The 16613-nt window shown below is 27.8% G+C and overlaps 2 protein-coding genes across 2 annotated transcripts; both read left to right on the top strand.

The window, feature by feature from the left end:
- The first annotated feature begins 147 nt into the window (after window positions 1-147).
- Tango9 (transport and golgi organization 9) lies at window positions 148-5891 on the top strand. Its single transcript, XM_015524949.2, has 9 exons — window positions 148-414; window positions 619-765; window positions 2857-3004; window positions 3068-3218; window positions 3678-3848; window positions 3945-4055; window positions 4550-4711; window positions 4785-4939; window positions 5055-5891. The coding sequence occupies exons 2-9, from the start codon at window positions 692-694 to the stop codon at window positions 5181-5183; spliced, it is 1101 nt and encodes a 366-aa protein (XP_015380435.1). The 5' UTR covers window positions 148-414; window positions 619-691; the 3' UTR covers window positions 5184-5891.
- A 7154-nt stretch (window positions 5892-13045) lies between these two features.
- LOC107174095 (NAD(P)H oxidoreductase RTN4IP1, mitochondrial-like) lies at window positions 13046-15744 on the top strand. The gene is made up of 5 exons (XM_015524914.2): window positions 13046-13480; window positions 13573-13796; window positions 13877-14074; window positions 14774-14886; window positions 15025-15744. Exons 1-5 carry the CDS (start codon window positions 13129-13131, stop codon window positions 15452-15454), a joined length of 1317 nt encoding a protein of 438 aa, XP_015380400.1. The 5' UTR covers window positions 13046-13128; the 3' UTR covers window positions 15455-15744.
- The last annotated feature ends 869 nt before the right edge of the window (window positions 15745-16613 follow it).

The following is a 16613-nucleotide window of genomic DNA, read 5'->3' as shown; positions in this document are numbered from 1 at the left end:
TTTTTTTTTTCGATGTTTTACGGTTTGCGTGAGCGCCGTGAGCCAGTGATTGTGATTTAGCAGCTGCTGCTGCTGCTATTTGCTAATGCCCACCAAATACCAAAGTGTATTAGTATTTTTTGTAGTTTGTACCCACTATCTCTGATCCTTTATCTACGACGACAAAGGCGACCGATTTATAAAGCTAATTGTTTCAAGTAGACAATACAATTATTGAGTTATAATAACATAGAAACGAATAAACGATACACAGTTCACCCGCATCGTTCTAGATATTCTATGCTGGCTACTGTTTTTTCCCTACGATCTGAAATCAAGTCATTCCGTACTGTATAGTTGCATCCCACTATTGACGAGGAAGTAAGTACCTATAAGGTTCGAACGAGCTTTCCAGCGGATTTCTATACACATGCGGTACGTACCCAGAATTTATCGAGAAAATTATTTTTAAGGATTATGATAATATATTGTTTTATTCGTACGTGTTTTTCTCGTTGGTAGATAAAAAAAATTGTGGCGCAAAACGTGATATTTAAGTGTTTTATGTCGACGCACGTCACTGATAAAAGAATGTTTTGATTTATTTATCATGTATGAATTTTCCTCTGTGTGACTTAGGTTAGCTCAAATCAATTCGTCTATTGTACGATTACTGTTCTAACAAGTGTAATTCACATTCACTGCTGCAATCATGTACTCATCGTATCAACTGTTGTTGGCCATTGGAATGGTCATCACAGGATCCATCAACACGCTCAGTGTCAAGTGAGTTCAATGTCTTAAACTAATAGTTTAAAAAAAAGCCCTACACATATTTAATTCTTGTAGAATATGTCTTGCCAGTGCATCGCATAGATAAAAGTCAATCATTTTAATATTGAGCCCGTAAGATGCTGGTTTCTCAAGTTGACAACTCTATTAATGGCTGATAGATAATTTTTTTAGACTTGACTCTTGACCCGTTATCTAATGACTATATTGTAAATTGTTAATGGTTTACAACTTTCAAATTAATGAGACATTGTTACAATTCAACTCAATATTACTCCACAGTTTAGTTCAAAGTATTATTCAATTTATTTTTTAACTTCTCGAAACAATTTTTTTTTTCTTGATCATTAAATATTTTTGACATTACATTTTTCTTTTTTATGTATCTCTACAACTCTGTAAGAGTCTTAGCCACAGTTACCAACCCCCAATATTATCGATCCTGAATCTTTCCTCCCATTCCGTTGTGCCTAGTCACTCCTTATCTAAACACACTGCATCATTTTTAGGCCTACGTCTAGGTACATAATATTATAAAGTTTTTAATACTAATTTTTTTCTTATCTATTTTTATCCATTTAAGAAAGTATGTACTATGTATACATAAAATGTAATATTTCAAAGCACTAATCTATTTATATTCTTAGTTTTATAATAGGTAAATAAAATTTTCTAATTAACAATAACCAAACACTCGTTTCTTTTTTATTATTGTTATGAATGTTTATTCTTGTGTTGACCAAGGTCCAAACTAATATTACAATTAAAGTATTTTATTCATTCATTGAATGAAATATAATCTGTAAATACTAAATTTTAGTTTTTAATTTTTTTTAAAGCATTTGATTGCTTATTTTTTTTTATCCTTGTATAGCATGAATAGATAAAGCATCAATTGATGATACTCTGTACAATAAAAGTTTGAAGATTGTTTTTGATTTTCTACAACTATGTTTATTGTTTAAATATAATATGAATTATGTGTAGCATACTGTTTCTGGCTCATCCAGTTTATTTTTATCGAGGGGTAAATACCTGACAGAAATTTTGTACATCAGATTACTGATTTCAATGATTATACCTATGATTACCCATGAATATACCCATGATTACCATCACCTTGTACACTGATTACCCACAAGGTGCTTACACCCCTCGATTTTTATGTAAACTCCTACATAACTAATTATTATAAACCATACGTCCATACATGAATGTCATTCTACTAGTTAACCTTGAGCTGATGGTACAATTAGTATATGTAACATACTACAAAACAATAGATTATCCATTGTGCTTATAAAAATTAATAATAAACTATTTAAACCAAAATTTAGATGTTATACCATTAAAGATAAGAGTTTTTATATTCATTAATGATAAATATTCAATAAAAATTATTAAAGTGAAATAAATTGCCATGTAAAAACTTTAAATCTATTGTGATAATACAACAAATTAGTGTTTTACCCACTAAATTACAAACATTGATCATTATAATTGTGTAGTATAAGAATCAGTGGCGGTCCTTCACCAATTCCGGGGGGTAGGTGGAATATTTTTCACATTAAATGCAATAAGTACTCAAAAATAGAAGTTATAAAAAAATTTGTTTCATGTAATAATTCTATATTTTATTTTTAACCAAGGGGGGGGGGGGGCAATCCACCCATCCCCCCATGTAGGACCGCCACTGATAAGAATTAATTTTTTATACTTTTATTTAGTATTTTATTGTTTCCAGACTTTCATTAAAAAATTTTATAATTTGTATTATTAACTATTAAATTCAATCTATAATTTAAGAATTGTATACAAATTACAAATATTAGAACATGTATGTATTAAATACAAAGCTATACCTAGAAAATTGTTAGATTTGCGAGTTTATTCAATACATGTGATTCTAAGATGTTTCCAAAGACTTCATTTTTCATATTATATTACTGCATTAGTACATTTTCAACCTGAATTTCACACTTATCGAAGTTTCAGATAAGGACATTTCCCAAACATGCCCATCATAAAATATTGAATATATTGTGTTTTAATATATTTTATTATATCATGTCATTATTGGTTTAGATGGGCTGATAAACTTCAAGCTAAAGGTTCAGATGGAAAAGAGCATACATTTGACCATCCATTTTTTCAATCGTTAACCATGTTTTTTGGAGAATTTTTGTGCTTGTTGTTCTTTAAATTGGCTTATAGATACCACGTAAAAAGACAAGTAAGTTTTTTCATACATTAAATTACCTAATCTTAAATAACCAGAAGTAAATTTTTGTTACAGTATCCGATTGAGGATAGTGCAATAGTTAAAGGCAACCAACAATTCAATCCATTTTTGTTCTTTGTGCCGGCAATGTTTGATTTGGTTGCTACCTCCCTGATGTACATTGGTCTCACAATGACTTTTGCGTCTAGTTTTCAAATGTTAAGAGGTATTATAATCAGCTTAGCTTAGTTAAACCATTAAGTTTGTTGATAATGTACACTACATCTGTGTGTGTTGTCTCTATGTTCCACGTGTAAAACATATACAATCTTTATAATATCAGATTCTTACTACTGACTGTTAATGTTAGATCAAATTTACTGATTATAAAATGTGTAGAGAATGATATAAATTGTATGAACAAAGAGTTTTTAAATTCACTAAATCATTTTAAATAAATATATATAAAAAAACTTAATCTAAAATAGTTTGCACTCTCTTCTACAAATTCAATATTATGTTTATTCATTTTCTCTTATATATTATATTAACCTTAAATAATCTGTAGTAAGAAAACTGTATGTAGATTGTTATTTTATGGAGTATAAAACAGATAACACGTGTAAGTGTAGCACCCTCTTAATAGATTTCTACTTATCTAATACATTGTTCTTTTTGCATTAAGGTGCTGTAATAATATTTACTGCTATATTTTCAAAAATGTTTGTCCATCGACAAGTATCTGTTCGCCATTGGTTGGGCATATTTACAATAATTATTGGTTTAGCCACAGTTGGTATATCAGATTTATTGTCAACTGATCCAAACTCAAAATCTACTAATGAAATCATTCTTGGTAACAAATAATAATAAATAAATAAATATTATGTTGGTGCTGTTTGAAAAATAGAACATGTTAATATCAAAGTACATATTTATTGTTTATTTTTAGGTGACTCATTGATTTTATTTGCTCAGATTATTACAGCTGCTCAAATGGTATACGAAGAGAAATATGTTGTTTCAAATGATATTCCACCGTTACAAGCTGTTGGTTGGGAAGGTATTATTAAACATTATATAATCATTTAATAATAGAATGATGCTCATTTTAATACATAAATAGTTATCTTAATCTATTTCTTTCATATTATGTACATAGCAAAAATGTGCTTTATCAGATTTTATTAAATCATTGAGAAGTCCTTCCTTCAAGTTTGTCATTTATACGTACCAATATGTCTTATAGTCTGACCTGACTATGTTGAACTTGGTAGGCTGCATAAAATTTGGGCTGGTTTAGTAATATATGATTAAAACTTTTTGAATACTCCACACTTTAAATAATTATATATAATATTATGTCTTGTAAAATGGGCGTTACTATTTTTAAGGCCAATTAAAATCCTAAAACTCGGTTGTCCAATACTTTACCTATGCGGCAGTGCACATAGTGGATTAGTTCACTCCTGCTACACTCTGTGTAGCCAATTACAATAAATTATGGTTCAAGTATAATATATTGATATATGTATATATATATTACTTATTTTAAAGGTCTATTTGGATTCCTGATGATGAGTATACTTTTAGTACCATTTTATTATATCAATGTCAGTCCTCCATTTGGTGGTAATAACTCTCGCGGAGTTATTGAAGATTTTCCAGAGGCCATTACTCAAATAATGAACAACAAATGGATTTTAGTTGCATTAATTGGTAAATGTTAATGTTTAATACACTAGTATCATATGATGCTTGTATTATTATTCTAATGTGTTTTTACTTCTAGGAAACATAATCAGCATTGCTTTTTTCAACTTTTCTGGTATAAGTGTTGCTAAGGAAATATCTGCAACTACTAGAATGGTATTAGATTCCATTCGAACATTTTTCATTTGGACTTTTTCATTAGCAGTTGGCTGGCAAACATTCAATCCACTTCAGGTATTATTTATTATTTTAACCATTTTTTTATCATATTAAAGATGTTTAAGTGAAAGTTTGTCTTTGATAAATAATTTAAATGAAAATAGATAAATTTTAAATTATATCTTTATAGCCTGTTGGTTTCCTGTTGTTGCTTATTGGAATGTGCATTTACAATAACTTATTGAAAGCTGTGCCCAGAAGATTGAGAACTGTTGTACACTATCCTACAGACGAACCTATTATTGGAGGAGAACCTTAAGAAAATATGTACATCTGTGGATGTTCAATTATGACTTCTTTCAAGTAATATCAAAATAAGGAGCTAATAGATGAACTGAATATTAATGCACTTATAGTATGTTTTTATATCATAATAATATAATATTAGTTATTTAATTTAATTATTCATTCAATACTCATTACATTGAATAGATTATTACTTAACCAAAATACAATATGATATATATATATATATATTTGTCAGTGTATTTTATATTCAATGTTTTTTTTTAAACTAAATATTGTATAATTTAGTACTAAAAATTGTAGTTTAATTGAAAACTGCTTTAGTTAACACCAATATAGATTTGAATCATTAAATGTTGTGATTTAGCAAACTGACAAATGCTAAAGTATTTAACTATAGGAAACAATATACCAATTAAGTGTTTTAAAAATATTATAGTTCCTTATTTTTATTTTTATTATTTTTTAGAATATTATTGATTTATAATTAAATTATTATTCCTCATAGATCTTTCATTTGGTGATTTTGGCACCAACAAGTAACAATACTTAATATAATATATATATTCGATAATGTTGTTAAGTTATTTGTTATAGTACTTTATTGAGCTTTAAAATATATATTTTTATTGTGTTTAATTTTGATGATTAATCTAAAATGGTTGTATGTTATTAATTATTGAATAAAATTCAAGAAATTTAGTGCCAGATTTTAAAACTATTTACATGTTTATTTAATTGTTAAGTACAATTTAAAAAGAAACATTAAGAGTTGAGTGGATAAGAACACAAAAGTTACTTTCATAAGTAATTTTGGGGATGTACAATCATGGGAAAGGCAGTTAATGTGAATTTATCTACTATGATCTGTCATTTAACGGTCGATATACCAGTAGTGCTAAATATTAGCATCATAATATTTATTTAATATAATTTATTGTTCTATCATGTACCTCTGTTAAACTTTTTGATAATGGTGCTAATGTTTTTCTTCTAGTATGATAAACATTTAATTCTTAAATGCTCATCTCGTTTAATGTCAAATCAAATGCATTGTTTACACTTAATTACAAATTATTTTCAATGATCTTGTAATTACTTGATCTTTGTTTTTCTATTTTATATTAAGCTCTGTAATTGAACCTCTGTCTATGAATATAAATAAATATGAAAACTTCAATCTGACACTATACCATAGAAACATGACTGTTCATATGAAGTTGACAGTGTGCATACTGCAATACTGCATAATGTATGCCTAATAAATATGGTGCCTGGTGCTTTTGTTAGGTACCTGATGAATGGTTATACAATAAAACTAAGATACAGTTTAGATTTAGACTAATCATAACCACCACGGGTATATTTTACTCTATTGTTGTAATAATATAAGTAGTAACATAGAGACCAACCAACTAATCAGAAGGGGCAAGCTGTGACATTTATTAATCGCTTCAATTTATTTATATGTATTTAAAGTTAAAACTTTAACAAATTTATTCAAATTATTTTTTGTAAGAAATTCTTAAAAGTTTTTATTTCCATAACTAATGCTAAAAATTTTAATTACAGATTCTTCACACGATTTACCTTGAACAAAAAAAAAGTTAATCTAAAAGTTATGTTATTCATAGCCATGAGATATTTTCAATTTTTTGCAAAAATTAGGTCAATGTATGTCCTAAGGTGTGAATAATAAAAAATTTATAATATTATAGTCTATATTGATTTTCTACTTATATAGATTTTAAAATTATCTAAGAAATAGATGCTGATGTATAGAATCGTTTTTCTTGATTTATAATTCAATTCAAATTTTACACATATATCACAGTGACCTACTACTATGGTTAAAAAATAAAATACAAACATAATAATGTACACTCAAAATCCAAAACTTTAAATACAGCAGATCTAGTTTTAATTTATAAGTCATGTAGTTATAATTAGGTGCATAATAATATATATGAACAAAAACTGCTCGTAAATTGCAATGATATACACACATTATACACCAAGCTAGACTTCTATTACTAATACTGTGAATGCAATTTTAGGACTGAACTTTAATCTAATACAAAGATGCTGACGTATTTGAAAATTAATGAAGAGTTATACAAGAATTGATTAACCAATATGGCATTAAAATCATACTGTCATAAATCATGATGTATATTGAATAGTTAAATGATATTCTATTATGTATTGATTTTATGAGTTTAATCTATATAATTAATTATGTTCAGAAATTGGCTGAATTAAAGAAGTATGTTTAAATCAAATATTGACTCATATTATGTGATTTATGTAAATGGATGTGGTGCAAAATTGTATATAAGTGGCTTGCACTCAGTTAAGCTTAACACCGGTCAAAACAATACAAACATCTGGTGGAAAATATATAAACATTCATTGAAACCTTGTGTAAATAAAATCTAAGTCAAAAATTGTCAAAAAAAAATAGAAATTTTTACTATTTTTTTTCAGATAAGCTTCCTTAATTTTATTTAATGAAAATATTGAAATTTGGGATCCTGCAGTCTACACTCTAAATAAATCAGAAATAATTGATGTTTTTGCATAGTCTCCAAATGAATTAGTGTGAATGTAAAGATATTTAGAGTTTGACATATCGAGGGTGGCTGGAAGAGAGGATACGAAATATATAGTTATACAAAATATAAATAATATTATTTATAATATTAAAAATAAATTAAAATATTATAAATAATATTATTTATATTTTGGGTAACTATATATTTCGTATCCTCTCTTCCAGCCACCCACTATATCACTCATAATATTATAAATGGGATACCTAATTGAACGTTTATGGTGTACTGGTGTAGCATGTACAATCACTGCAACTGAATGTTCACTCTTTGGAAATTTGCTGCACTTTAAATTTATATGATTTATAAACAAAAATAAAACCAAAAAATGCTCAAATCAATAATTTTAGGTCAGTAATATTAAGATTAATGGTCGAATAAATAATAATTTAATCTACATTTATCACGATTCCGAAAAACCAATAAATAAAACATACGTGACCTTTTACGTTAACTATTAAAGAGTTTAAGTGTCTATAATAATATAGTGTTTATAGTTTATACATAAAATGAAAATGATTTTTTACTAATAGCATTCATGCAATAATGAAATAACCAAACTTCATGATTTACAAATACTTGGGATATAAATATCACTATAGTATATTCACATTAATTTATTAAATCGAACAAATCTATAATCAGTATTGAAAATTAAGGGCACGTTATATACCATATACGATACCAATTTGCGTCAAACTATATTATTTTAAGGATTAAATTAAATTTGATTTATTGCTCAGTTCAAATGACTACTATAATTACAGAGTATATTCGTATATTATGCTTCTGTCTACTATACTCGTGTAAAAATAGATTGATATTTTTGTATACATAAACAAAAATAAAAATGATCAATCTTAAATGCAAACATAATATATTAATATTATTTTTTAATAAATCTGTAGTCGTTACCAATATTTTCGACGTTTAAAAGAATTTTCAATTATTTACGATTTACGACATCGTCTTAATCATCATAGTAACGGCGTTTGAAAATACAATTTGACAAAATTAATTCTATGGACCGATTGTTCGCAGGCAATGGACTCATTTAAGTCATTATTTACGTGAAGAAATTCGTTGTTGTTAAAAATTTTAAATACAAAAAATTACAGTTTTTTATTTATATACATACATTAAAATTATAAATAATTTGTATTTATATCATTACTAATGATATCCCGAGGAAATAATACATATTAATTTAAGCTGTATACAAAACATCGCTTAGATTTGATTTTATAAACTCTAAACATTGTGCATACCTTTTTTATATTTAACTATCATTTAATTTTACATTATAATTACCATATTAACATTAAACAAACAATAAAATAATAATTAAATTTGCTTGTTAATTTAAAACAATTACCTACATTTTTGGATTCCCCGCTTAAAAAAATCCTGGTTGCGCCACTAATAATTCATTAGTATTTAGTTTATTATCTATTTCACTTAGGACCCGTTTTACAATCATAGTTTAAAGTTAGACCTCATCGGTTATGCTTGAACCACTGATTTTACCGGCCGAATTCCATGGTTTAACCGGAGTTCAACTATTGTAATACGGGCCTTTATATGTCTAATAAATTATTTTTTAAGGCATCATAATTCATAATAAGAGGAGAAAGAAACCAAGAATGTAATAGACTTATTGATATTGGCTTCTTCACGCCTCAAATATTTTTTATCTCATAAATTATAATAGATATCACGATATAATGATTAACGAACAAATAAATGTACCATGCCATGCCATGCCAGTCGTCAGATATAGGTAACGACAAAACGCAAGATATTTATTTTAAATTTAAATTACAACACTTAATATAAAATATAGCACGTGCTGTACAGCCAATATTTTTTTTGTGGTGGAATGGGGTGGATCTAAATATAATTGTTCATCCTTTTGTTATTATTGTGTCCAATACAATAATTTGTCTGTAGAAATAGAATTTATTTCCCAATGAACCGACAGTTTCCGTTTATACTACCTACGAATAAATGTTTTCATGCGTGTCCTGTAGAGTTGCTTAAATTTTCAATAGAAAATTTACATTAAGTAAAACATTACATACGTCAAAAGTATACATTATTTCAGTGGTTTTATTTCTAAATTTACCCATTTTTCAAACTAAAAAAAAAAATGTATGCATAACCACTTTATCAGGTAGATAGGTACTAGATACACGATCTTCTTAAAATATGTTTGGATTCTGAAGTATCAAATACACATTTTAGCAATAGCATTTAAATAGACGACAAAAGAACATTGTTTTACTAAAAACGAGTTTCCGGGTTTACAATTCGACTATTTGAGACTGTCTATCAATACTAGATGGTACAAAAATAGATCCTTTATTTTTATATTACCTAATTACCTATTGGCTATTCTTCTAATGAAATGTGAGCTACAATTACAATTTTCCTTACGTTTTTGCAAGGACTTGGCTTGTTCAAATACTAAAAATTAAAATACAATAAAACACATAATAATAATACATGTATTTGTGTATTTGTTTCATTATTTAATAAAATATATTTGATTGATTCTTAGTTTTCTAGTTGTTTATTTTATGACAGTCTCCCGCTCACCACCCTAAGTTTTGACAGATGGGCGCCCTTGGTTTTATTATAATTTATTGCATTAATGGGATCGGTGGCGGACAGTTATTTTAGCTAAAACATACCATTATTTTCTCCATAATACTGATCGATTAAGTTATGTGATAGTACCTACTTTTTTATACTGATTTGAACCCTAGCCACCTTTGCTGACGATACTGGTGTAATTTCTTCAAATCTTGACATATAGGTACATAGTACGTAAAACCTCCAAAACCACTTACTAAAATTGCAACACTAGTTCAAATTATGGAGGATAAAGATTAACTAGAATAAATCAAACAATATCACCTTTATAGTCTCCATCCTAACGACAGTCCTCCTGTAATCCTTAACGAAAAAATAATACATTAGGTAAACTCAGTCAAATATTTACTATTTAGGTGTTCGCCTCGATAAAATGCTAACCTAGGCAACACACATAAAAATTAATAGTAAATCCTTAAATCTCAAACTAGTATAACTACATAAGTTTAGACATCTTAGGTCTAACATTTAACATCTCACACTCCAACAAATAACTAATAATACAAACAAATAATTCGCCTGGCTATGACTTACGGTATTCAACTTTGAGGCTCAGCCAAAAACTCCAACCTCAATATTTTTCAAGCTTTTCAGTCATTTAATAATGACTAAAGCTCCGTGGTATGTCAGTAACCATACTTTACATAACCACCTTAACATCTACACCGTACCTACTTCACATCATAGAGCTTCACATGCATTTATTATTCTAACTTCCACGCCATTGGCCCAAATGTTTGTTTGTACTTCATTTAAGCTCAGTGTTAAGCAAAAGTTATGTTTACAATAATCTAAAAAGAATAGATTTTCCTACAAATTCACAACCCTATACAATATTAATTTAAATCTTCGATATATTTTATTTACATATATATCAAATGAAACTGATATACAAGGAGAAGTATCAGTATTTAAGGAGGATACTAAGCCCGTTACGGCTTTGCTTCCTCTAAAATTTCTGGAATGTTTAAGCCCCCTTAATATTTTTAAGTAATTTGCCCTCTAATTTCTAATCTTTCCTCATTCCTCAGCCACCATTCCCAGCAATCCTCGGGGCTAGGTAAATTGAGTCCGAGATAAGTTTGGTACATATTGAAAGCGGTAAATTGAGTCCCTGAGAAAAATAAGTAGTAGGTAAGTTGAGTCCCGGAAAAAATAAGGCAGTAGGTAATTTGAGTCCCAGGGAAAAACGATTTATATGCATTTAAAATTTAAAAATGTGCACTATAAATTTTTAGTTGTGATTTGTAGACATTCATTGACTGCATGTAAATGATTTTGAAAACAGCAACATGCATTTTTATTGCATAAAAAATAATTATATAATTAATAAAAATGCAATTAAAATGCATGTTGCTATATTCAAAATCATATACACGCAGTCAATGAATGTCTACAAATCACAAATAAAAATTGTATAGTGCATATTTTTAAATTTTAAATGCATATAAATCGTTTTTCCGTGGGACTCAAATTACCTACTACCTTATTTTTCTGGGACTCAACTTACCTAATACCTATTTTTCCCCGGGACTCAATTTACCGAGTTAGGGTCATTTGGGACTCAATTTACCAACCCCGCAATCCTCGTCGCCACCTAAAACATAACTTGTCACGTAATTTATTTATATAATCAGAAAAAAAATTAAAAAAAACTAATTAATAATAAAGAACTAGTATTGAAGCAGTGTCACTAGATGCCCCCTTTTATTACACGTACATGCCTTGTACATAATATTCAAAAATTACTTCTTGTAACAATTGAGTACAGATTGTTAATATATTTGTTTTTATTAATAATAAAAAAAAAAAAAATACTGATTTCAATTCCTTTATTATTTCTACTTAAGAGTAGTCAGTCTAATTTTCAAAATTTTATCTCCCACCCCTGCTATAATATGTAATACTACACTGTTTGTTTGTAATTACACGTTGTTAGTTATAAAATAAAATATGAATTTATTTAATTTATTTAATTTGGCGTCCCTAATTGTTTATTTGTTTATATAAATATATATGTTGGCCCGACAACTACAAAAACTTAATAACTAGGCATGCGACATTGGTGACGTGCGTCGTACTTAGAATTTTAAACGTTCTGGCGTTCTTCAGTAGTTTATTTTTGTACCACAATGTCCATTATCCAAAAAACAATATTTTAATATTTTATATCCCTTATCTCATATTCCTATCGACCCACTTCGGACTTTTTAAAGTTATGAGGTAAGGCGCCAGTGTGTCCGTAGATATGAAAGTTACATAAATAATTATATAGTCATATTATAATATTTATTACGGAGGTAGGTATAGAATAATCAATACTTCAATAGGTAGTTTTAATAACAATTTAACAGACATAAGTAAAACTGTAATACCTAATAATAATAATATTCATTGCTTCGATAGTGTTTAATGATTATGCAATGGACAGAAACGCAATAAATTATAATTCGAGTTCGCTAGTGACTTTAATTGCTGAAATTAAAATAAGTGGAGAGTAGTGACTAAACTACTAACTATAGTGACTTGTGAGAAATAACTACTATAATCATAATAATAATTATTATCATTATCTCGATAATATTGGCAGCCGGTGTGATAACCGACTGATAGGGGCCAGAAGAGGCATCATCAGCAAGAATCTGGCGAGCATCGAGCAACAACAATAATATAATATATAATATTATTATTATGTCTAAATCAAATACAATATTCAGAATAGCATTTCGGTCATTTCCGATTTTGACTTCGAAGAACACGTTCGTGGCTCGGACGATTCGACGACGTACGTTAACCACTAGCAGCAGCGCCACCGCCGACGACATGACTGTTGACATCGACGCAACCGATCACAAGACTGAAACGACACCGACCCAAACTGCTTGGTCGTCGAAAATGATCGCATGGCAAGTTCATTCGTACAGCACAGTCGATGATCTGGTGCTGACCAGCAACGCCCGGTCCCCGACAATGGTGGCGGCCCATGAAGTGTTGGTGCGCGTCAAAGCTTCATCCGTCAACCCACTCGACGTTCTCATGGCTGGTGAGTGGTGACTGATGGGAAAAGATAAGTCCAGCAGTGTGCATACCTGTTGCACAATACTATAATCATTTTCGCCCTTTCATGATTTTCAGAGGGCTTTGGTCAGGTATTGTTGGGTACCATCCGCCAAGCACAGCTAATGTCCCTGCACAAACCTGTTGAGTTCCCACTGACGTTGGGGCGTGATTTTTGTGGAGAAATCATAGCCAAAGGGGTAAAAGTCAAGAGTTTTAATGTCGGTGACATGGTCATGGGTGTAGTGCCTCCGTTCCATCAAGGTTGCCATTCAGAATTTGTTGCTGTTTCTGAAGGTCTGGTACGGTACAAAACTATTAATCATAGATTTTTATCAGCAATATGTCCAGTTTAGTAAGATTGTTGTTAATGTTTTTTTAGGTGGCTAAAAAACCAGAACACTTGACCAATGAAGAAGCAGCAGGATTATTATATACAGGCATGACTGCATGGTCTGCTTTGAAATTGTATGGTGGCTTATATGTTTTGAAAGCTAATAACAAAAACGTTCTAGTCATTGGTGGATCTGGAGGTGTTGGTAATTGTGCCATACAACTGTTAAAGCATTGGGGTGCTAAGGTACTAATAAAATAGTCTCAATTTTGACTCAATAAGTCTTGAATACAATGAACTCTGATTAAATATATAAATAATCTTTCGTTTTTTACTTAAACATAATATTTTAATTTTTAAGCGATAATAATATGATATATTAGCATTGATGCACGTTTTGTGATGTAGTATATTATAGTCTTGATACTGGTTATTAATTTTTTGTTTTTAGGGCTAACTTCATAAGCTAAACATTTTAATTGACAATGATGTATTAAATATTTTATATTTTTGGAGAATTTATTCAAATTCAAAGAAATAGAAAATATCTGATGTCTCTTATTAAAAGATTTAAATAAATTTGTTTCAAATATTTTTTGATAAAATAAAATATTACAAGTAAATGATTTGCAAAAGTTAAAATCAATTAATATTTAGGCTATTTTTAATTTATTTAAATAAAATGATTAATAATATTGAATTACAATAATATATAATATATAATTTAAATAACTAAAAATTATTTCATATGCAATTAATAACATATTCATTTTGTTATTAAATTTAACAAAAATACTACATAATATTATGTAAATTTATATTTAATTTTATAAGCAATTTAACATATAAATTGGAATTTTGATTCACTTTGTCATTCAAAAATTTATCATATATATTTTTTGTTATTAGACAAGTTTTTTATTTTACTAATTAATTTGTATTCAGGTGACAACTACATGTGACTCAACTGCCATATCCTTAGTGAAAAGTCTTGGGCCTGATAATATTATAGACTACACAGCTAAAGATGCACGACAACAGTTGGAAGAACATGGAAAGTATGCAAACATTATATTTATAAATATTAGTTACAATGATATTGAATTTCAATAATATATAAATAACATTCTAAAAGCATTGGTAACTGAATTCTACAAAAAGCGCTTTAAAAAAATCTTTACTATTTTTTTTTTCAGGTATGATATAATTTTAGATGCCGCAGGAATATCATATAATAAAATAGGTGCATATACACCTTTGTTAAAAGGTTGGGCTTGTTCTACGTTTATTACACTTCGCAGTCCTATTTTACACAATACGGATTCATATGGCTTGGTAGGGGGCATGGTTAAAAATGCAATTGACCTTCTAGTCCCAAACATTTTATCTGGAGCAGTATTCAAAGGATCTTCAATACGATGGGGTACTTTCCTTCCAATCGAATGTGGTATAAAAGAACTGGCTAAGTTAGCCGAAGAGAAAAAAATTATAATTCCTCTGGAAAAAACTTTTAAGTTTATGGACCTTAAGGATGCATACAAAAGAGTACAGGATGGACATCTTAGGGGGAAAGTTATTATAACTTACGATAAACCTAGTATGGATAAAGCTAGATTAACTAATTAAATATTATTTATTGTTACTATAGATTCTATTTTGATGCTTACCATAATTAATAATGACAAATCATTATACACAATTTGGTTGTCTGCTAATAGTTTCAAAATTTATTTGTTTTCATAAAATTATAATATTTAATATTATTTTTCAAAGAAAAATTCCTAGTAATAATAAATTAATGTTAATACTGTTAAATTAAATTATTTGTTAAAATTTATATTGTTATTAAATTGTAGTAATTTTTTGTTTAGTTATAAAGAAAAGTAAATTATATTTCTATTATATTTTTTTAATAACTTATTTTAGATTGAATTTTCTAGTTAAATTTCAAAAGTACTCTATTAATAATTTTGGAAGACGTGAAATTTCCCAAAATAAATAAATTTTAAATTCTTATAATTTATTAGATAGTAATTCTAAGTATGAAAGAGTCATTATTAAATTATTTCAAAAGTTTACTATTATAATAATGGTATTTCTTAGACATAAATGCATAATGATATATTATTAAGTGTCTTATAAATACTTTATTGAATTATAATAATAATTATAAGTTTATTACCTATGTCTAGTGTACTAGTGTAGGTATTATAATTTTTTAACAATATAGTAAATCCTGATAAACTTTAGGTAAACATTAAATTATTTATCATGTCTTTTGCAGTTAATCATGAATAAATACATATAGTAGTTACACGATTGATGATCTTAATTCGTACAGTTAACTCACAATCAAAGAAATATTTTCTAATGGAGGAGTTTTTATACCCATCATTTATTAAGATAAAGTGTTTGGTCCTATGGTACTTTAAATCACTGAATTTAAAAACCACTATTTTTTTAATTTAAAATTTCAATTATTTTTTTTTAAATTGTTGATATAATTTAAATTAATAAAATGTAATAAATTGACACAAATATTTGTTATGATATTTCAATAATTATTTATTTAAAATGTAATATATCACCACAGTATAGTTATTAAATTTAAATGAAATAGCTACAATATAATTGCATCATTCAAATTTAATTTTTAAATCAGTAAAATATGTGGTATAGGTGTATAGCACTTATAAAAAATAGATACCTATGGCTAAAAAACGACTAAAAAAAAAAATAGTCGTTTTTTTTTTTTATAATAGCTTCTGGAAACGTTATCTATATA

This window comes from Diuraphis noxia, unplaced genomic scaffold (assembly GCF_037042655.1).
Source record: "Diuraphis noxia isolate RWA-SAM2 unplaced genomic scaffold, SU_Dnox_SAM2 contig0003, whole genome shotgun sequence".
NCBI lineage: Eukaryota > Metazoa > Arthropoda > Insecta > Hemiptera > Aphididae > Diuraphis > Diuraphis noxia.
The sequence above is the reverse complement of the archived record's forward strand: the minus strand, read 5'-3'. Positions and strand labels throughout refer to the sequence as shown.